The 23638-nt window shown below is 42.5% G+C and overlaps 1 protein-coding gene across 1 annotated transcript in view; it reads left to right on the top strand.

Moving 5' to 3' along the window:
* The window catches only part of LOC115613663 (SAM and SH3 domain-containing protein 1-like), a 546052-nt gene that overhangs the window by 504048 nt on the left and 18366 nt on the right, over positions 1 to 23638 (top strand). Inside the window, 5 exon segments of the mRNA XM_030499464.1 lie at positions 9371 to 9503; positions 13483 to 14318; positions 18296 to 18367; positions 20673 to 20816; positions 22960 to 23095. Of these exon segments, the coding sequence (XP_030355324.1) occupies positions 9371 to 9503; positions 13483 to 14318; positions 18296 to 18367; positions 20673 to 20816; positions 22960 to 23095 (1321 nt within the window).

The raw sequence follows: 23638 nt of genomic DNA, 5'->3' as shown, positions 1-23638 counted from the left end.
GAAAGAGCCTACAATAAGACATGGCTTCAAAATGATAGTGCTAAATTCCCCTCGCTATGTGCCTACCCACAGGGCCCTGTCCTGGGAGGTGCTGGCTGCCCTGCTTTTTCCACTGATCTCAGGGACAGAGTCCAGCACCTCTCAGTGAAATTTGCAGTAGAAAGAATTACAGCATGTTTTGTTATTATCTTTCCCCCTCTCTATCCATGCATGGAGCAGGGTTTCCCATGGTAATATACAGAAACCTTCATGAGAGAAACACAAATCGTCATTACAGTTCCCAGGACACAAACCAAAGTTTTAAGTAGGGTCAGTGCTGTGAGTGATGATAGAAGAGCAAAAGACCATGAATGTGTTTATATTTGGTTTTGTAGTTTCTTGTAAGGAGTTTTTTACATATTTGTCTGAAATCTTCCAGAATGCTTTTAGAATTTGAAGGAGTACACATTTACTTTAGGAATAAAATTAATCACTTTTTTAAGTATTAAAGAATCACGGAATGGTTTGTGTTGGAAGGGACCTTAAAGATCATCTAGTTCCAACCCCCCTGCCGTGGGCAGGGACATCTCCCACTAGACCAGGTTGCTCAAAGCCCCATCCAACCTGGCCTTATTTACCACTTACTAATTTGCTTTATTTACCATGCAAGACTTGCCCATGTTATTACCAGATCCGGCTTGGCTACGTATTTGTCCCTAATGTGGCTATACATTGTCACCACAGGATTGTACTGAGCAGTTGGCAGTAATGTAGCCCAAGTAAACTTCCTGCTTGCTGCCAGCAGGAATGGCTCCTGTGGATGTCAAGACTGGATGCAATTAGTCTGCCATAAGGTCTCTGAGAAAAATCTTCCTGGTATCATGAGTCAGAGAAGAGAGCTTACAGTAACGCGCAGGCAGTGACTGTAATTGAGCGTGTTCATAACCACTTCTGTTTTGACTGCATTCAGACAAGCCCTGTTGACTTGCTTCACCGCAAAGTGTTTGGCCATGCACTGGGGGAGGGTCGAAGGTGGGAAGGCAAATGAAGTTAATATTCATTCTGGCACATTACTTGGCACTTTTTATACCTTTTTGCCCTTGGGCAGCTGCCTGATTTCTCTGCTTATTGCCTAGAGGGTGGGGGGATGATGGTACCCACTTTTTCCCATTCTCCCCACATGCATCAGCCAGCAGGAGATGCTATAATCCGTAATGTGGTTTCCCTGCCCTGATCTTTTCTGAGACCGAGCTTATTAAATTGGAACAAAGCCTTGCTCAGTTCAAGAATTAGGAATCTCAAAAGCCATGTGTTTCCCTATTTGGCAGACCCAGGCTGAGTAATCTTTACTTGTGGTACAATAGAAGATTTTAGTTGTGCTTCTGTTGGTTACCACTTACCCCCTCTCCCTGCTGCTGGTGTTTCCTTCCTCACACTTAGGATGATAACATTAATTGTTTGTTTGAGAATACTATAAGAATGTAATTTAAATTACTACATCTTTCAATATAGGGCTCTCATTCCCTTCTTTTTTCTCTGATATGAATTTCATTGTATTTCATGTATTGCTGTTCCACCCTTGGTTTTCCAACATATGAAGAGATTGGTTTCCAGTGCCAGTGGTGTACTCCATTCATTAATGGTACAGCCTACACCAGACAATAGGGGTTCTCCTCAGGCCCTCTTGGCCTTGCCAAAAACACAAGGTGCAGTTGAGAGAGCCTTGTTAGAGACCCTCTTCTTTCCCATGCGTAGAGGAGTCTGCAGGAGAATTGGAGAGGAATGCCATTTTGTATCAGGTACGGAATAATGTAATGCAGAGCTTCATTCTGCCACATGTTCCAATGACAAGTGATACATGAGTTCAGTTGTATTGTTGTTAAAATTAATTGTGCTAATCAGTGAGAGAAAAGCTTAGCCATGAGGAAGTATGTCTGGCTTGCAGATGCAAACGTCGGCAATGGGCTTCTCAGAATTATTTAAGTAAAACCTGGAAACAGTTAACATCTAGGAATTTGCCTAAGTAGCTATTCTAGTATCAAGACAGACCTCCGGGGAGAATTAAATTTTTGTACTCTTGTTACTTATGACAAATATTTCCCACTAATTTCAGTAAGCAGTGTCGTCACCGGCTAATGTGTAATGTATCTTTCACCAAAGTAGCTGTTGGATGCTCCTTTGATTCCCTTGTAAGTAATCACAGACCGAACCCACACATCGGTTACCTGCGGGGCTGACCTTCCATTGCATTGTTTAGACTTAAGAGCCCCGGCAATTCATGCTCTTGCAGTTAATTACGTGAAGTGGCAAAAACATTTATGACCTCTGTAATTTTCTTCATATTTGTAACCTCAGGTTATGATGTGGATTATCACATCTGAGCTTTACAGCCTCTGCAAGGATTAGAGGTTTGCAAAACTTTCTTAATGAAACCAAAACCCTTCAAAACTCAAGTTGCAAAGCCCCAAACTTAGATCAGTTTCACTCATGGCCATGAACTTTTTAGAGAATCTGGGATACATTTCAAGGAAGTAGCTGTCATGTTTCACTTAATGTGGGCTGGTATGTTATTGAAATTGGAGAACACTAGCTGGTTTTATCTGAAGCTTAGAATTTCCATAGTGGTTTACATCAGCGTTTGGGGCTGAAGTAATTGAGGGTAAGAACCCAACTACAACACACCAGTAAGTCTAGTTTATGTGACCCCTAGGGAGTAGAAAAGCTGTGTATGCTCACTAGTACAAAGATGGAGAAACTGAAAAAGGTTATTTGGCTAGGTGGCTCATTAAAGTCAGCCAGTTATCAAAGGAAGTAGGTGTTAGTCCTGCTGCGATTTTCCCCTTTGTGATTGATCTGTGGCAAATCCAGATCAACTTGGCCGCTGATGGTATGATCCTGGCTAAGGGGAACCTTTTCTCGGCTAAAGAGGAGTGCTGTTGTGGTATGCCTTTGCTGCTGCTTTCCAGCACTGGATAGCAGCGCTTCTAATCAGTAGAGATTTTGGTCCATGTTTCTTGTGCTCTGAGAAGAAATATCCACGTTCTGGATTTGTCCCAAGGTTTAAGATTAGGTATGGTTGACTAAAAGACAAGTGCTGATTTACTTGAACATCTCAGTCTATTCTTAGGAAGGGGAGGTCTGAGCCCAGCCTAGGAGGAGAAGCTGGTAGTCATGCTGCAGTGCTTTATAAAGCACAATGTGGCTAATTCTAGACTAGTCTGAGATTTCTGAATTAAACATCATTTGCCTTTCCAGTTCTTAATGATGGTTTGGTTTTTTTTTTTTATAGCTCTGAATCAAACAGAAAAGAAAAAAAAAAAAAGTATCTAAGTTCACTAATTTAAAAACCATTTAAGCAAGGTTTATTTTTCTGTCAAATTAGCCCTTTATAAAGGGAATTCTCAGGGTGGCTTTTTGTCAAAAGCATAAAAAAGTGAAAATAAAAAAAGCCTGGTAAAGGGCTTAAGTTATATTTCCTATAGACACAGCCTCCACTCTAGCGGTCGTGTTTGAGGGTCAGTCTTCGTCCTGGCTTTGCAGAGATTCTCTGTATTTTTTTTCTTTCACTGAAATTCCATAGACAGTAATTAAGGAACTGGAGGCCAGCAAGAGGTCAGCAAGCCTTCGTCAGTGAAAACAGGGATTGTTTGCCATGTACAACACTCCCTTTTTTCCTTGTGGTGAATAGAAGATTTGCTTAGAGCTGATGACTTATGCCTTTCTTGCAAGTTATGCAGCTAGTGAGTAACTGGGAGAATCAATCAGTGAGCAGAAAACAGCTAATTGAGTCCAGCATCACGCTTTCTTCTTCTTTACATATTCAGCGGTGGAATCGGAGCCAGTTCGGTGTCTGATAATGTAACTCCAGAGAAGAGGCATTTTGTGCGCAGGATTTGGAGCGAATACAATACTTAAGAAGAAGGGTCTGCTCCTAAATTTTAGGGTTACGAAGCTGACAGCAGTTCAGGACTCGGGGGGAATTACTCGAAACTGAGCTTTAGGCCTATAAATGCCGAAGCTGGTAAGTCACTGAGCATGTAGAGTGATGTGGAGAGGATGTGCCTCCTGTTTCAGAGAGGGAGAAAAAAAAGGCTTTTGTGGTTATTCTTAGGCACAGCACAGCATGCATAGCTTTTCTCAGTTCTTGTCTTCCTTTCCTTGGGCTTTTAAGTTCTTTTCTGTTCTATTTTGCTGTCTCTGACTTTATCCAGGCATCTTTAATAAATTTTTTTTAAAGTTAGAATGGTTGGGGCTTTTGGCGGATGTAAAGCCTGCGACAGAGAAAAAAGAAAGGACACGTGTAGCCACGTCTCCTAAAGGGAACAGCAAATTCTCTTTGCATTTACTATAGAGCTCGTAGTTCTGAATTGAGCTAGCCAGGGCTGGGGGATATGATGTGATATGCCCACGAATCTGAATGTGGGTTTTTGCCCCACTTTGCTTGAACAAGAGTTATCTGATAGGCAAAAATAATTGTAGCTTGGGTTTAATCAGATATTAAGAGATTTTTGTGTTTCTAGTTTTCCTAGAGATCTTAGTTGGGGACTAAACTATTACTGGCCATAAAGAGAACTGTAAAATTTTCACGTCTCTCTAAATGGTTTCACACAGCTCGTGTACACGTAGCGTATGTTTTTGTTTACAGAGCTGAAACAGATTAATCAGTTATGATAGCTTTAAGTGGATAGTGTCCTAGTGTTTCTTAAACATTTTTATTAGGACCTGGCTAGCAGGCTTTGCCTATCTTGTGTTTTTTAAGAGCTACGGCTATATAACCCTTAAGTGTTTCCAAACATAGTCCTGCTGAAAGCTAGCTACTTACTTCTGGTTTACGTTTTGCCAATTAATTCCAAGTACCCTAATAAATGTTTAGTTTTCTCTGTGTGTGTGTGTGTGTATGTGTGTGTGCGCGCTTGTGTGAAGCACTATTTCAAAGGGGGAGGTTAGGATTGTTATTTCTATGGCGTGTGAAATGGGCTGGATGTTAGAGAGCAGCAGAGTAAGGCGTGTGCCCTGCCTCCAGAGCAGGCAGCAGCAAAGAGCCTGCGTGAGAAAAGCGGGAGAGAAAGCAAAAAGGGCGCAGGGAGCCAGAACTGTAGAGAGCTCCTTGAATATCAAAGTACATGTGCTAATTTCCTATTTGTTCCTGACTGTAAGGCTTTTTACTTTGATCTTACATACAAGATGATGCAAAGCGTGGCCTTTAGAAGTGCACAACTAGGAAGAGTTTTCCAAGCAGAAGAGATGCGAGAAGTTGCAGGGGGAATTGCTCTCTCCTGGGTTTGAGAGCATCTTCATAGGTTTCTGGCCGCGTTTGTTAGCGGTGAAGAGCTGGGTGATGGGGATGAGCCTTGGACTGCCCGTAGTTTTCCAGCCATGTGGTACGTGGTGGCTGCAGTCCTCTGCATGCAGTCCTTGGTATTTCCAGATGCTGTTAATTTAGTCCCCGTTCCCCTGTAGTCCTTCACGCGCTTGTGCAGCCGAGCTCTCCAAGCTGGCTGGTTTCCGCACCGTGAGAGCATTGCAGATGTGTCGGGGATGCACTTGCTCCAAGCAGCACAGGGAAAGGCGGCTCCGCCCGGCCAGCCCCGCCAAGGAGGCCCCGCAGGCTTCGCCGGGTCCCCGGCAGCCCGGCCGAGCCCTGCGCTCTCCTTAAAGCGAGTGCGATTGCTGTGCATCAGCTTTGGCCAATTTGTTATGGTTTAAGGCTGTGGAGCCAGCTGTCTGCAATCTGATGTAATGTTGCCCTGGAAACCAGAAATGAAATACTTAAGCATTCACCACAGAATTACTACATACAGCATTAGCCAAAATAATTAAAAGTTGAGCCATATGGGCTTTCAGATGGAAAAATTTGGAGCGGAGGAGATGGAAGTTAAGTTGTTCCTATTCGCAGTACTGCAAATCCGTTTGTTTTCCCCTTGGAGTGTGGGGAGAGGCCTGCTCCGGCAGCGTGTGGGAGATGGAGAGGTCCTGGCTGTTCTTCCAGTGCCTGAAGGCTTGGCCTAATGGGACAGCCGTGTGCCAGGGACCGGGAGGCACTGGCACAGGGGGTGCAGCATGGCCTCTTCCTGTGCCCAAGAGCCTTACCTCTTGCAGATGCATTGTTCCCTCTTCCATAGACTTTGCCTACCCTTTTGCTGCGTTGCAGCGCAATGAAGCACTTGTTAAAGGGGAGGAAGGTGAGAGAGGGGCTGGCAGCCAGCTGGGTCAAAGCCCTATGCCAAGGGCTGGCTGCCAGAGTTGCCCAGGAAGCCGTTTGCTCAGCCTGCTGCGCGCTGGGGAGATTGGGGTGATTTTCCCATCCAAAGTGAGGGACAGCAACCAAAAAAAGCAATTCAGTAACTGAAGGGGGCAGGGAGGGTAAAGTGGGTCGGGGAAGTCAAAGCGTCGAAGTTCAGTGATTTCCAAACATGTCGCTTACAGCCTGGATGCTTTACATTTCTGTTTTCTGTTTAATATTAGCTGTAAAATAAAGCATTGCTGGAGCTGGAAAATTAAGCTCTGTTTCCCATGTGCAAAAATGGAAACTTTTGATAATTTCAAGGCTTTTTTAAAAAAATTGTTTCAAAAACAGGAAGAGAGTCAAAAGTAACCCTTTTTTAAAACAGTCTCATTCTTAAGAAATCAGCTTGTTTGACAAAGTTTCCTGAGCGACGCTACTGGCATAGTCACCGATGTTTTTAGGCCTTTTTACATAAACTTATTAGCCATCCTTTTCCTTTACAGAAGATTTTCCGTGCCACATGCTACGCGATATGATAGGAAATAGGATGCTGGAGAGAGACTGACTTTATTTTAGTCAGCCCATATTCCGGCAGCTCCTGTTGTTGAACACGAGCTGTTCTCTTGCCTCTCTCGGCTGAGCACCAGCACTAGAAAAAGTTGTCACTGCCTGCAGACGACCCTGGCTCAAAGGGTCCCAGGAGTGCTGAAGTGGCAGGGAAAACCAGCTGGCACTTGGGTTATGATGGGACCTTATTTATTTTGAAGTGTCATGGGGACCCCATATACCACCCACTGAGGTTTGATGTCAGTACCTGGCATTGAGGCTTTTTGGCACTTGCTTTCACTGCAGTAATCGTGAATGCAAATGTCAGACATTGTAAAAGCTTTTGTTGTCATTGTTGGGTCTTCATAACCCTGAGAGGAACAGTTCTTTATTGGATACCAGTGGTACAAAAGTAAGACTAGTCGTTTATTCTTTGATGAAATCCTGGATGGGAGGACCAGGTATGAGCCATTCTCTCAGAGTTTTACAAACAGCAGTGTCACAAATGAAGGAAGGGTGTACAAAAAGTAATGAAGGAAAGCAATGACTTAATAGTAATTGCATTTAAAATAAACAGATCTCAAGTGCAGAGTATGTATGATGGTTGCTTGCCAGGATGTGCTTGATGGCCTAAGAAGTCTAGACTGAACTTTTTGATTATGGTCAATAACCCTTTCATCATCTTATCTAAATATAGCTGTCTTGTTGTTTGACATGTCACTGAGTTGTCCCAGCCAAAATCTTTGAATTAATGCTCATCTTGCTGCTAAATTTATCTTGATATGAACAAGTCTGGTATTCCTCTTTACAGCCCTACTTTTCCCAAAGGAAGATCATTAGTTACCTAGCCAGCCTGTACCCATAATAGATGCATTCCTGTGGCTCTCAGATGGCAGAATGACAAGTCTTACTGCCATATATGGTCCATTTGGTATTCCTTGTTTTGGAGTAAGATGAAGTTTGTGGGAAATCGGTAATTGACAGTGCCCTCACAGAAAGTGGCTGAAGTTTGCTCTGGTGTGGTTCCGCTGGCCCTGCGAAGTACTCACCTGGGAGGTAGACTTACAGAGCTGCCCCGGCTCCTTCAGGCACTGTTTGTGCCTTTGAAAGTGTACCTGTGCAACTGCTAATTGGTGTCCTGCCCCATGGCATCTACAGTTATTACCACATCCTGATATTTAAGTGTATTAGAAAAGCAGAAAGGAGTTTTATATTTGGCCTGTCTTTTATTCAGCCTCCAGAAAAGCAGGCAGCATTTTTACTGGGGAAGAGGAGAGGGTGGCTCCTTCTTTTTTTTTTTTTTTCTTTTTTTTTTTTTTTTTTTTGGCTTGTATTTGTTGGGAATTTTTCTTTTGGAAGTTTAATTAAGGAGAAGGAGAAAAAAGGATGAGCGCGCTGTGGAAACCCAGAAAGCTGCGCCGACAGGAAGTTGCATGAGGGTTTTTAGAGCTGACCATTAGGAATGCGGTGAATTGGCTGGGACAGCGAGTGAAAACAAAGTAAGGTATATGATCCATACCGCACTCCAGCTGGAGCCTGTGCTGCATGCAGGAATGTGCAGCAGCCGCAGTGCCAGGGCTGTCCTGGCCGAGCCGGAGAGCCCTGCCGGCCTCCTCTCCCCTTCTCTTCTCTTCCCTTCCCTTCCCTTCCCCCCGCCGCCTTCCACATTCTGAACTGATTAAAACAGAGGAAGTAGCACGTTGAACGTTGGATCTGGCTCGAAAATCGAAGTCGTCTTCTCGTTCACAAGGAATGGATTGTTTCAGCTTGTTGTGTCACTGCTGCTGGAGAGAAGGGAATTTTTTTTTGTCTCTGTAATGTTTGATACTTGAGGGAAAACAGCTGGAACTGAGCATACTGGATCAGATGCAAAACGAAACGGGATGCTGGGGAATATGGACTGCACTGTATATCTGAAAAGGTCAGAATTTTCCCTTGGTCAGTGCTGGAGGAATGCTGTGTCCATCTTGATTCCAGCCTCAAGAGTCTTCAGGAGGACTGTAGGGAGCAGGGAGGAGGAAAGGAATATTTTGTAGCTGTGGCAGTTCGTGAACGAGGCAGATGAGGTCTGCTCCTTCCTTTTCCTTCCCATCCCTTTCTTGTGCTGCTGTTTTTGATTTTCTGGGAAGACTGGGGGAAAAAAAAAAAGAGAAGTCGTCAATGACAGAGCTTCAGTTTGGAGAAGTTGTTTATAACCAGGTTTAAACAGCAAGTTCTGAGATGCCAGACAGACCAGTGACTGACCCAAACCACAGGAGCATAACTGGTATGGTAAGAAGAGCCCTGGGAAAGAGCCCTGCCTGAAACACACTGAGAGAGGACGTGGAAGTAGTTATTACACAATGCATGGGAAGAAAGACAAGGGCAGGAATGCATTTCAATGCCTAGGATCTTACGTTGCACAGATTTAGAAATCAAAATGGTATGTCATGCTTTCAGAAAAAGAAAAAAAGAAAACCCTCAGTAATTTAAATGTTTCTGTCTGACCTGGGCTGAAAATATAACACCAGCTACAGAGCTGCAGTGACACAGCGCAGCAGATGAGCTGGGTTAACTTGACTTGAAGGAGCAAGACGTGGAACTACTACTTTATTAATATTCCCTTTGTTTCTTTGCCAGTCAAGAGAACAATCCGATGATGAAACTGAGGAGTCGGTGAAGTTTAAGAGGTTGCACAAGCTGGTGAATTCTACTCGCAGAGTCCGGAAGAAACTCATTAGAGTGGAAGAAATGAAAAAACCCAGCACGGAAGGTAAAAAGCAATGTGCGTATGGTTAAAATTGCGTGTGCGAATACATGTTTCTGTTGAGAGGGAACAGAAAGTGAAGGGATGGGTGAGGGAGGGGTGGAGTGTTCTTAAGGGATAGTAGGAAAGACTGCCTTGTCTATGGTGCATGCCTCATGGAAGTAATTGCATTTTGAGACAGTGGAAGGAGGAAAGTGACAGCCTAGGATGCGGTTACTGCTGATCTGGTATTCCCAGAGCAGCGCTGGAGAGCCCCTCATTAAGAGATTAGAACTTGGTTTATGTTTTATGCCCCATGCTGCGAAGGGAATGAGACTAGGAGCAATCCCAGCTGGCTGCCCCACAGGCGCAGCAAGGAGGTAAGCAGAGCCACGACCACATTGCTCCCTCCTCTGAGGCCTGGGATGGAAGACAGGTGAAGCCCTCGCTAGTTTTAGGAGGATAGTGGCTGGTTGGTGGTGCAGTTGCACCATGGCATCATCCTGTGGCAAAAGTACAGAAACTCTATCAGACGTTGTTGTGGGATAGCAACAGCCTCATGTAATATTAATTCCTACTTCTGGGGGAGCCTGCTTACAGTTTGGCTCCTGAATGAGCCCTGCTTCCAAGAGAGAGGGGGAGAGAAGGGAGGAGGAGGAGGGTGGGGAAATGGGAAGCAGAGTTCAGCCCCTGGGAATGCCATGCTGCAGAATTAACTCTGGATGACCTGTATCCATGTGTGAGCACTCAGATTAATGGAGCCTGAGCCTCTGGAGCCTTTGTGCATGGTGCTGCTTGAGTCCTCACTGGAATTGTGGGCATCCCTCTGTGTTACTGGTTTTCCCAGAATCACATGCTGATTCCCTTCAGCTTTGCAGTGAGCTGAGTTGTATTATGATTCCTTCCTAGTGCATTTAAGGAGAATCTGTGCATTTCCCTGGGTATGTGGCGGGAAGCTGTTGGCAGATTTATGATCTAGCCTGCCTCTTTGGTGTTACTGGCTGGCATGAAAAGCTTGTCCACTGTAGAGCTGTGCACTGGGCAACTGTCTTGGTCTGAAAAGTTCTTGTCACCTTATAGGATGAACATAAAGCTGGGTTATCTTGGAAGCAAAAACAGAAGTTTTGAGACGGGCGAACAAAACATGTCTATTTTTCCCTTGCTTTGGGGAAAGAAGGACCCCAGAGAGGCCTGTTCTACCCCCTCCCTCCCTGGAGGTCTGGGAAGAGCTGCAGGGAGCAATCAGCCGGAGGCCCCAGGGATAGGAGCAGCTGCAGGAGCAGGCAGCTCAGGGGCTGCTGGGCGTGCAGACACCTTCCTTCAGTTTGACCAGACCTTCTCCTCCGCATATTAACTGTCTGTATTGCTCTCTGTACTCTCTCCTATGGTGCTTCACCTTCTTATTTCCTTTTCTCCCTCAGTCTTTCACTTACGTGTCATAGTTCGTTCCAGGGTTTTTTCTTTTCCAGTGAGTTTTTCCACCCCTGGTCCCCACAGAAAAATCACTGAATTAACAATTGCATCCAAATAAGTTTGCTTTGTTTCCTTCTTTCTCAGTCTCCTGCCTGTCTTCTCTGGTTTAATTCCAGGCTTTTCTGAATAAGTTATCTGTAACTCTGTGTTTGTACTTTATCTAACACTCTGGAGTTTCTTTGTTGATTGGGAAACTCTGTAGCAAAACCAATTATTGCTAAATAACACATGGAGTACTTCTGCGTAACTTCTCTATAACTAGAAGGCCCCTTAAGTAGCCAAGTCTACGTTAGGAATGACTTTTCTTTTAGGAAATTCTCTCCACACCCAAGTTTTCATGTGACAAATTAAAAGGGCTTCATAAATGCTGTCCATCCCCATCTCCCATAATGCAGGTCTGTATTCCCATTTGGATATGTCAAAGGGCTCTGCAAGATCACAAAAAATACTGTGGTCAGATTTGGGGATCACTGTCTGGCCTTCTAAGTGTGACCCATGGTTGGTTCTTGAGCAGTTTGCTGCTGTTATTTGAGTCTGTATTATGAATGTGAAGTAATGTGAAATCCTGAATTTTGGGGAGTTGGCTATAAAATTTGACTGAGTAACATAGTAAAATTTCAATAAATTCATCAGTGTTCAGCAGCCTGTAACAAAGTGTGAGAGTAGGCTTGGTTTGAAAACTGACATGCAGTTCCCCAGAAGAAAGATTCCTCATAGTTCTCAAAAATTTCTTCACAAAGAACAACTGTCCCAGAGCCTTCTCCCACATTTCTGCTGTTGACTCTACTATCACACTCAATACACATCTGGGTGATCTGATATGCACTAGAATGTGCTAATAGCTGAATCCATGTGTATTTTGTGTTAGCATGCTCATAGTGAGTTAAATAACTGAATCTTCCTAATTCCTGGGCACCATTCTTATATAGCATTTAAAACCAAATCACATCTACATCTGTGTCATTATGGCTTTGTGTCATGGACTCACTCCAAATAACATCTGTTACAGTGTTGACACAGAATGCATACTTTACAAGCTGTTTAAAAACATATTTACTCAGTGGACTAAAATTGTTTATCAGCACATATGCAGTCCCAGGAGAATGTCTATTTTCTGTCAACATTGAGAAGTAGAGGAGGAAAAAGAGTAAGTTGGACAGTCCAGCGAAAGTGGTGTCAAAATCAGGCTCCATTCTACATATCTATTCCAGAAAGTTCTCAAAGAGTGAAAGTTTTGTGTCCTTTCGCTGTCACAGCGAGTTTCATCTTGGTACAATAGCATCTTAGTTTTCAGCAAATGTATCTCAAGCATGCTTTGCCAATGGAGTTGACTGAAGGTGAGACAGAGAAAGCCTGTACAGGGCAAGTAATCTCCTTTCGTTTTGAAATGTGTCCTCTGTTATTGAATGAGTGAGTTTAGTAAGTTAGAAGTATTTTGGTAATGGTTCAAATTTAGCTCTGCTGTGGAATCAGTGGAAGCAATCATAGATGAAGGACAAGTTGGGTCTGGCAGGAAAATTATTTTGACAAGAAGTAACTATAGTCACATTTCTCTGTCTGTTTCTGATACATACCTATGAATGCTGTGAAATTTTGACAGGCAAGACCGCAGAGGATGTGTACTCTTGTTTGACTCTTCCCTTGTTACTGCATCTAACACTGAGCCTATACTTTACTCAGAAAAAAACACCAGAGAAATGTTTCTTAAATGACAAATGTGAAAAGGAATTGCAACTTCAGGTCCTTTTATTCCCTTCTCTGCACTCCAAAAAAAGAGACCTGGCTATTTGCCCATCTCTAGTGCTTGTGTTGCAAAAAGTCCTCTTCCCTTCCTGTGAAATGTGTATTTGGTGAAAACCAAGGGTTTCTGTCATTACCAGGAAAGACACTGTTGAAATCGGCACACCCGCAATTTGACCTACTTACTTTTTCTTTGCATCTGTTGAAGTAAATTCTGTGTGATTAAAATTGGTGCCTCTTCCCCGATCAAAACCCCAAAACTTTAAATTTCATCCTGGAGCTCAGCTCCATAAAAAAAAAAATAAAAAATACTGCTTTCTGCAGCAGAACTGGGTATTGGAAAACTGGACCTGACAGGTACTTGTTGGGTTTTTAATACCTGACTATACTTCTGACCTATTGTAATCTCACTAGAACTGAGCAAGTATCAGAAGGCAAACTGTGAAAACAGATCCCAGTTCCAGCTTTTAAGGGGCTCTTCGTGAGAGCATCTGTGGCCTGTCTTAGCTGCAGATGAAAGAGAGAAACTTAAAATAACAATGCGTTTACTTACAAGATGCTGTCATCTGCCTGTTGTTAACTCATCCCAGAACTCTCACTTCACAAATGGAAGGAACTGCTTCAAATTTAACTACTCGCAAACACTTTCTGGGCTGCTTATATCAGGAAGAGTTTTATTCCATTTTAAGTGGGAGATATCCTAAAGTAATACAGTAAAGCTCCACAGGGAGAAGCATCTTAGGTAACTATGAACAATGGATGACTTGGGTTGTGCTGCTTTTGTCCCCTGTAGGTGTGGAAGAGCACTCACTTGACAACTCTCCTATACTGGATGACAGATCGGCACTTTACTCTGGAGTTCACAAGAAGCAATTCTACTTTGACAGCCCCTGCGAAAAGCAGCCAGAGGATGACTCGGACTCACTTACTACTTCTCCCTCATCCAGCAGTCTTGACACGTGGGGAGCTAACCGGAAGCTGGTGAAGACCTTCAGCAAAACCGATAGCCGTGGCCTTATCAAGCCTCCCAAGAAACTCGGGACATTTTTCTCTTACCCAGAAGAGGAGAAGACCCAGAAAGTTTGCCGCTCCTTGACAGATGGGGAAATGAAGAAGAGCCTCGGCTCACTGAGCCATGGGGTAAGTACAGAAAGCATTTGCTTTTATGACAGCAACAGGCACAAGCACCATCTTCTGGTGTCCCTGGAGGAGATTCAGAGTGTAAGGAAGCAGATCCGATTGAAGAAAATGGATACTAACTATTCCTGTTCCAGAGCTTTTCTTTGCCAGCGTCCTGCTAGGAAAGGAGCATCTCCCACAGCTTGTGACCTGCAATTACTGCGACACAAAACGAAAGGGGGTGGAGGTTGTGGCTTCCCAAACAGAAGGCTACGAGGGCGCACTTCTGTCAGCGAGTTCAATATTACCTATGTGGTGGAGAGAAGCCTGTATAGTCACCTCAACCTCTCACAGCTGGTGCGTCCCGTTACTGACAGGACCCTGAGCAAGGCCGACAAGCAGGACCTGAGGAGATGCCTGCTGGAGGAGGATGAGGAGGCCAAGAGGAAGTGGGCTGCCACAGTGGATCGCTGTACTAAAAGGGTTCTCTTGAGAATCCACCAAAAGTCTGTGAGTCAAAGAGTTGCCATGAAGGTGGTCTTCCAGTTTCTGTGAGGTTGCAGTCAACGCTTTCTGCTTTATACCTTTAACTAAAACTCAGTGCTTCTGCTTTCCTTGCTGTTAGAAACTTTTAAGCACTCTAATTCAGCTCTAAGGTAAGAGTTTGATACAATCCCATCGGGTATGAGTTTTGTTGAAACTGCAGTTTCTTTGTGTACAGAATAACTCAATGAGAGTGCAAGTATGACACTGCTGCTTCTTAAACTAGCACAGAAATTGAGATTGTAAGTGAACAGAGGTTTGAGATGCTACACACATGTTCTTTGTGATGCTTTGGGAGTCGGTATTCTTCTAAAGAGATACCGAGAGAGAGGAACAGAGGATTAGAGCATCCTTAATCAACTGTGCTGTTTCTCTCCTTTGGTTGCCTCATATTGGCCCTCCCCTTCTCAGTTTGCATCTCAGCAGTTCACCCACCCAGCACTGTATTCTCTGTTACACTCACAGATGCAGAAAGAGCAAGGGGTTGACATTATGTAGACACGACCCTGCTGCTTGCTGCTCACCACCACCAGAAGTGCCCCTTCTGCTCTGTTGCTGGCCACTGCTCCTTCTTTCTAGCACGGGGTGAAGGTGGCACCTTCCCTCAGAGCATTGTGGAAAAGGAACAAGGGGTGGCCCGTAAAGAAAATTGTGCAGTACAATGGGAAATGAAGTTATTTGACCACTCCAGAGATCCAAAGCTGCTTCCTGTTTATATGACCCCCTTTTGACATTTCCCTTTACCATGATGCTAAGTTTCCTAGGAACTTGCCTTTGGGGCAAGCCAGATCTCCAAAGCTGAGCCAGCTAGTCTGTTGTCTAGATGACAATGTAAATATGTTCCCTCCTTCAGAGGGTGGAGGGATAATGTTAAGCAAGATATTCCAGTGAACAATACAGTAGAAACAGCTTTTCCTCTTGAACTACAGATTTCATTTTGAGAGGTCTCTGCTTCATTTCTTTAGGGGTGAGGTATTCTCAGTGTAAGAGTCACAGCCTTGGTCTCCTTGAATAACCTGTGGGAGGTGACCAAACCTTCATGGTTTGCTTTTTGCTCTTCAGCTGCAGAATAGACATCTTTTTTCTACTCAATACTATGAGCATTCTCTCTTGGCAGCTTCACAATTTCTTCTGCATTGACTGCTTGTCTTGTCATTCACAGGGTACTGTTTATTTTCACAGTCATTGTACTCAGAAGACATTATTTTCCCATAAGGATATTACAATGATAAGAGAAATCTTACTTACACTTCTGTGGGTTGTACAGTAGGATTATCTCAGGCAAAAGAGAATGCTCGTATGTGCTAGAGATGCCCCATTATTAAAAATACCCTCTGAAACTGTCTTTGTAAATACAGATGACAGAAAAGCTTTTCAGTTTTTCTAATAAGTTGTCTCGCTATAGTAATATCATTATGAAAACCATCTGGGCCAGCTTTTACTTATCCACAAGAGATACAATTGCAGAAGAAATGGATACCATGTTGTTGCTGTTGAGGAACTCCTCAGTAAACTGCTCCTCCAGCCTCATTTGAATGGGATAAATGGTGGAGGCATGCTGCTCTTACTAGCTTTTTCAACACACTTCTTCCTGCAACCACAGAAAACTGGCAAACTTCAACCAGTGCCACTCCTTCTTCCTAGAAATGCTTCATGTTTGTTTGCTGCAACCTCAGGGAAACTGCAATGCCTATGTATTCAGTGGAATTGGTCACTCTGTCTTGCCTTGCCATTCATTTTTGTCATTTATATTTGTTTCAGTGACCTGGACATGCATGAAATTTTCAAATCGCATCAGTTTTTCTTTCCTCCCAAAAAGATAATACTTTTGATTGCATGGCCATTCCATTGAATATCCCTCTCCTCATCCACAGACCTTTTGTTTGGTACAATATTGCCAGGGTCACTACTGGAATCTGAAGGCGGAAGTTAAATATTACATGTATGGGGAGATCCGTAATGATACAATAAGCACCCTTATTATGGTACATTTATTCAGAAGCTTTTAACTAACAGACTATTTGGTATCTGAGAAGACTGCTTTAGGAGGAGCTTTGGCTGGTTTGACAGACAAGCTTGCTCAGAGCAGTTCCAGATGTCCTCTCTTCATTGCTGCGATAGCTTTTACACTGTAGGATTCGTTAGAATGAACTTTGCAGAGGACAACATTACTTACAGTTAAACATGCTGTGCTTTAAGAACTGATCTTATTACTTGTGGTTGGTCTCAAATGCTTTCCAAAAACAGTTTTTGAAAGCTATGCCATAGTCACATTGCATTCTGGAAGAAGACACTTATAAAAATTCTGTATCACAGCACCCATTTTTAATGCACGTGAGGCGTAGACAAAGCTGCCTTTGAGTTGTAGTAGAGCTGTAGTAGGTACAAAAACTGTTATCCAAGCGCTGTAGGTATGCAGCAGCCAACATAGAAGCTAGAAAACTTTTTAAAAGCTGTTAAAATGTATGCTGATTAGCAGTGAACAGGGCAGGAAGAATGCTTACTTTAGTAGAACCAGTTGATACAGTTGTTTACTAAGTGTCACAGTTTATAGAGCTTGCTTCTTCCTAAGAGTGTCAAAACAGACTGGTAGTTCTCAGGTGGTGGGTCTTCACTGACTCCCAGGTACCGACTCAATGTACTGATCGGGCAGTCTTTTGTAGGTCTGATCTGATGTTTAGTTGAGTCTTAAGATATCTTTGAAGTTACTCTGCTGGGTAGTTCATTTTCTAAGAACTTACAGTTTGCAAGGAGCTGATCTTCTGCCTCCTGAAGAGAACTCTTAGACATCTGCCCGTCTCACCACTCACACTCAGAGCCCAGAGTTGAAGTTGTGCAAGTAAATTGAAACTGCCATATCTTCATTCCTCTGATTGCCCTGTGAGGCTTCTGGCAGGGCCAGATACTTGAGTACCCTTCAGCTGGTTGTTCAGTGGCCCAATATAAAGTCAAAGGTTTTACCTTTTGGAATGCAGGGAGTTGGACTAGATAACCTTTGAAGGTCCCTTCCAACTCAAACTATTCTATGATTCTATGATTGCAAAGCAAAAGCTGGATTCTCTCTGAGCCCCCTAAGTGTCTGGTCTTTTTTCAAGTGATACCAAAGCTTTAGCAGAGATTCATCTGCCACAATTAATGTAGCATGGAAATGCAACTGTACTGAGTTTGGTGGCCCTCTGCTCTTGGGAAGGAAGCAGTGTCATAGTGCTGATTTTCGTTTTTTATTCAGGATGATTATGATAAACTAAATCTGTGCATTCAGCCAAAACCGAGTCACTCCACTAGCAGATTGTGGCACTGTAAACATAGCATACTCTATCCCAGAAGTAGCAGAGCTGCTTTGTACCACCACAGGTGTGAAGGTAAATACCTAATCTGGAATTTGGGCTTGCTGAGTCTCTGGGAACACAATGCTTATGGATAGGTGGGCTGTTTTTTCCCTCCTCTTGCCAAGGCTCTGCAAGGCCTCTAGCATTTCCCTGTATTTCAGTGGAAATGGAATCTATGCAGCCATTCCCAGAAGGTAGGTTATTCAATGCTTTAAAAGATTGGTGGTTCTCTGTTTCAGTGCTACTGTGGACTTATTTATGAAGGCAGATGGGAGTGCTGTGGTGGAGTTGCCAGCACCCTGGAAAACTTGATGCATAAGAGCAACAGTTTCCTCAGACCAAAAGGTCTTTTTCTCTTTTTAAAGAGAAGAGTAAGCAAGAGATGACTCAACAGCAGCAGACCTTAGGCCAAGGAGTTGTCTCTGGAAAAGGCAATGACTCAAATGGCTTTATAACAAATTTCTTGATTTATAATTTCCCATCCTTTTGTTTGTTTGTTTCCATTTTTGCAGACATTTATGTTTTCACTGGTGTTCTCCAAATCACAGATGTTTTCAGTGAGCTAATCGTTGTGATAGAACTGTATCCATTGTTTTGTTGGGTTTTTTTTCACAGAGAACCTGTAGCTTTGGAGGATTTGACTTGACAAATCGTTCCCTTCATATTGGAAACAGTTCTGACCAAATGGTGAGTTTAAGACAAGAAGGTGCAGACTTGAAATAACATAAAAAGAAATGCGCAATAGAGTTGTTATAGACTGAAGTGTAATTTGGGTCTGTAATAACAGTTTGGGAATCCAAGAAAGCAGAGTATCTTTGTTAACCTCAAGCTTCCTTAGCTTCGAGAATAACATACCCGCCCATATCCATGTGTGTATAAGTATTTATATACCATATGTGTAAAAAGGCAGGAACAAGTGATCAAAGTGCGGATCTGGGGGTACATCTGTGGGGGTACATCTGTGGGCTGTTCTTATGTCTGACTTCCTCAGAGCATCACCCCAGGCAAAACATATGATTACTATCCTTTCTTGGTAAAAATATTTACTATTTGGAATGATGAGGCAAACTTCCCTTCACTGAAGATCTGCAAGTTATTTGGGTGGAAGTCATTATGCAAGAGATCTATTATTTGTTTTCTCACTGTATCTAAGAGCTCTGGAGTAGACCAGGATCCCGTTGTGCTGGGTGCTGCACAGCTGATCTCAGAGCTCTTTGTGTTATAAAAAAATTAAATAAAAAAACTCCTCCCCTGAGAATTAATTCCATTTTATGTTACTCATGTTGATCCCAGTGTTACTGTTGGCCAGCCTGTGGCCAAAAATAACAGAATAGAAATGAGCCAGAACATTATATCAAATGAAATTGCCAACATATTTTTTCCTTTTTGCCCATATATGATTTTCTTTTCTGTTTCAACATTGAAGCTGATAACTTGTCTGTTCACTTAAATCAAGTCTAAATTGTGAAACATTTTATGTGCCAGCATTATATTATTTTTATGTCAGCTGGGTTTCTTGGGGTTGTTTTTGGTTTTCTGATTTTTTTTTTTTCAACATCGTAAATGACATTTTTCCCTACTAGCATCAGTAGTGGGAGAGATGCAGTGCACCAGAATACTGTATATAGATCAAGTTTTTTTTTTTCTTGAATCATTTAGGTCCATTAAGTAGAAGATTTTTTGCAAAAAGAAAAGGCAAAGAGCTGTCCTTAATTTCTGCTAAAAGACTAAAAGTTACCAAAGTTGTAAACACAAACAACTTTTAAAGGAAAAAATATAGAATTGTCAGAAATGAAGTATCAGCTGAATTTCAGAGAAACTTCTTTGGAGAACATTAGTAAAGTAGCAAACATACATAAATTTAGGAGGGGTTTTTTTTTGGGTTTTTTTTGTTTGGGTTTGGGTTTTGTTGTTTTGTTTTTTTTTTAATGTAGAATACAGTGTACACTTATTTTAAGGTTTGTTATCTTAAGAAAACTGAATTGTCTTCAGAAAGGTTATTGAACCAAGTCAGGGGCCAAATTCAGTAGTGAGTCGATTTGGCCAAACAGATTTTGGTCCTTTTTGCATTGTGATTTTTGGTGCACCCTTGCCAATGGAAGGTGCCGGTAGTAACTCTTAAATTGCTGCCTTGCTGTGGTTCCTGCCACACTACAGAACGAAAGACCACGTTTAACATGCTGCCCAGCCAATCTGAGTAAGGGCTGAGACGTACAAGTGAGTTAGGCAAAATGTCAACTGATCCCTGTTCATTCTTCATGTGTGCTTGTGGCATAAGTAAATGCTGGGTACCTTAAGCTGGTTCAGAAAAGGCTAAATGTATTCAAAGCAGCAGGCCTTTGTCATCCACTATATATATAGACCAGCTAATTTAGTTCAGCAGTACCCTGTTGGATGTCTTAAGAATAGCTGTGCAAGTGTTAGTTCCTACCATGGTTGATGGATTTAGAAGCTTTTTTGTTGTGGGTTTTTTGTTGGGTTTTTGGGGGTGGTTTTTTTGGTCTTTTTTTTTAATATGTATATAAAAAAATCCACACTAAAACCACAGGGACTGTCATCAAGAGAGGTTAACTGAATGCCTGTTTAAAAAGTAAATTTGGGAAATCAAATGTAGGCATCCATATACACACACACACACACACACATATATTTGGCTAGGATCTCGAGGGTACCTTTACTTTTTTACACTGTATGTGGTATTGACCAGCATGAGCCACAACTACTGTTGTACGTCCTGTCAAGAAGTCAGCCTGAAACCATGGAGTTTTCTATCAGGTCACATCCTTACCTGAAACTCAAAGGGATAAAGTCATCCTAAAAAACCCCAGCACATGCACAAACAGTAGCTGCACAGAAGGTTATAAATCAGGCCTTAGGAGTAAGTTACAGTGGACTGCTACAGTAGTTTGCACAAGGTCTCTGTAATGACTGGTGACTGAGGAAAAAAATGGCTCTTCTATTTTATAGGCTTAAACCCTGTTTTATTTTGCAGGGCAAAGAAGGAGACTTTGTTTATAAAGAAGTGATCAAATCCCCCTCTGCCTCCCGTATATCTCTGGGCAAAAAGGTGAAGTCTGTAAAAGAAACCATGAAGAAAAGGATGTCTAAAAAATACAGCAGCTCGCTGTCTGAGCAGGTATGTAAGGTCTGCAATGGAATCCACTTTAATAGTGTAGAAGTGATAATCAATATTGATTTCCATGCTTCAAGGCATCTCTGAAGATATTTCTAACAAGACTGTGAAGTGTGGCTTATTTCAGTGTTCTTATAAAATCCCTCACTGTGAAATGGCTTCCTATAGATGTCAAACCATGAAAATGCATTTTCAGATTTTCATTCAAGTAGTTCAGAAGCAGAAGTCTGTGGTTGATGGCATTACACATCTCGCTCTCTGTTTCCATTTCTTTATCTATCATCGTTTATTAAGGGAACCGGTCTGTGACACAGGGTCACAGTAATCTATTTAGTATCCAATTTATACCTTAGTTTAAATTCTCAGCATAACTTCATATATACGGTTCCTCTCTGCTATTACAGATCTTTTGTCCATCATAGTTGCCCTCTGCAGCAGCTTATTAAAACAGATGCACAATGTAGTCAGAAAGGGACATCCCACAGAAGATTTTCCTATTATTCTTTCATTACAGATTTTTATGGCGTATTCTTAAAGGCAAACCTGAAGTACATTAGTTGTAAATTAGGCTTTAAATTTCAGTGGCCTGGGAACAATTGCTGTCTTTTTCCCTTTTGGTATATTTTGCATTCCTTTTCTTTAGTGGAGTGTCAAAAATTCTTCGGCATTTGTTTGAAACCAGTCTTGCCACTGGAAACGTTTCATAGCTGGGAAAGCCGAGCTCTCTCTGGCTGACATCGCCCCCAAGTGGGCTCCTACCGGGGATGCTGCCAGCCGTAGAGAAATGGGAATGGGAAGGGCGTCATCCCCCACCAGATCTGCTTGCTGGAATTAGTGCAAAACCTTAGTGCCGGTAAAAGGAGCAGCTCATAAGATTAAAAATAAAAACCCCAAACTGCAGAATCTGGAGATACCAGAGACAGGGCGAAACGTGGCCAGTTTTATGCAATGCTCTGCAACATTACAATCCCTTTCCTGTAGGACCGTCATACTTATTCATAACCAGGGGCAGTGCTACAGTTACAGTTATTTAATTTAAATTTACAGATAAAGGCATTTTAAGGTATAACATGATTTGATATTGATAAAAAGGTGCTTTGGTGGCTGACTGGCCTTGCAGTGCCCCTCTGCAAAGTCTGCCTCAGAAAAGGACACTTGAGAAATCAGTTTACAGTGAGTTAGCAATACAGTTCTCTAGCTCTCTCCAAGATTGACTTGACCTCTGAAGTCATGCTGGGATGACTTTTTTCATGATGGTTCTGCAGCATGCAAATAATAGCTTCCATCTGAGAGTTTTACGGCTACACATCCCCACAAACCCTCTTCTTGTGTGCAAGCTACAGTTCTTTTGTTTTCAAACATTTTGGCACAGTTGTTTTAGAATATTTGTACCTTTCTGGCATCATAACTCAAACTATGTGCCAGTATCTCTTTCTGCATTCAGAAAAAATCCCAAGCAAAATCTATTTTGGCCACAAGTATCTACTGCTTTGCTTGAACTGTGCTTCACAGAGGCTGACAGAATTTCAGTTTCGGAAAGACTCTTTTTGATTTCCTGTAATGCTTGAATGAATGAAAAGAGAAATTGCCTCACCTATTGCACATGCAGCAAAACCTTTTTATAGATAGGCATTTATGTTGATGAGTGTTTATCCTATACACAGGCTGCATTTTCTGGTTAATTCATTTTTTTTCTTCAAGGTAAATGAGCAAAGATATCAACAATTCACTGAAAAAAAAGAAAAGAAAGTACATTGATGCATGTCTCACTTGCAGTCTGATTTGTTTGCGTTCATCTTTATATAAAGTCCTGATTCAGAAAGCTGAATTTGGCATTAGCTGTTTTGCAAGTACTGCTGACAAAAATACCACATGTCGTTTAAAACCTTTGAATTGGGAGTGTGCTTAATGTTTCTTTCTACTTATAGTGCTAGCTTTTTCAAACTGTACTGTTTGCTCCTGTGTCTGCTATCATGCATGATAAAGGTGGGTTTCTGCCACAGCTGACTACCGCTAAATAAGTAGATAAACGTAGAAGGTCTGGTAAAGAGCAGGAAAACAGAATCACTTTCATTGGAGATGAACAAGCAGCTCCTGTCAGTGCTTGTGTTCATTTACCAAACTGAAATGGTTCAATCCTTTTCAGGAGTCCAGCCCTGGGGTCATGCCGGGTTCTCCGCAGTCGCCGCCTCCAGACACTGACTCCCTGGACAAACCCAAGCTGAAAGCCGGTGGCTCAGTAGAGAGCCTGAGGAGTTCCTTAAGCGGTCAGAGCTCAATGAGTAAGTTCGTTTGTAATTGTGTTGCTCCATTTCTGTGGCTTCAGAGAGCACAGATCTCCACAATAAGCAGAATTGGAGAAAGTTGAAGCAGTGGTTAAAAAGTTAGAAGGGCTGATGAGTTAGTCATTAAGGGTTTACAAAGAACTGTAAGCTCTTGCTTTCTGGATGGGTGTGCTGGGTTCTCTGTTATAATATAAATGATTGGACTGAGAATTACAATCCTTGGCCACTAGTAAGCAGGCTCTTACTAAACATGAGATTTCTCCTGGGCCTCCTGATGGGCTTCCCACCCTCTCTCCAAAGGGACCTTGAGGTTCTCTTATTAACTAGTTAGATGAGAATGTAAAACCTCTCTGGCTAAGACTGTCTTTATGCAAAATAGAGCTTAAGTGGTACACAGATGAAATGAATTTGCTTTGCTATGAGTTACTGACCAACAGAAAGTAAGAACATATTGGGGGGGGGGGACTGAAAAGAAAGCTCCATTTTTAAATAACTGAAAGTGTGTTCTGAAAATCATCTGCCTTTTTATTTGGTTTTCTT

This window comes from Strigops habroptila, chromosome 10 (genome assembly GCF_004027225.2).
Source record: "Strigops habroptila isolate Jane chromosome 10, bStrHab1.2.pri, whole genome shotgun sequence".
NCBI lineage: Eukaryota > Metazoa > Chordata > Aves > Psittaciformes > Psittacidae > Strigops > Strigops habroptila.
The sequence above is the reverse complement of the archived record's forward strand: the minus strand, read 5'-3'. Positions and strand labels throughout refer to the sequence as shown.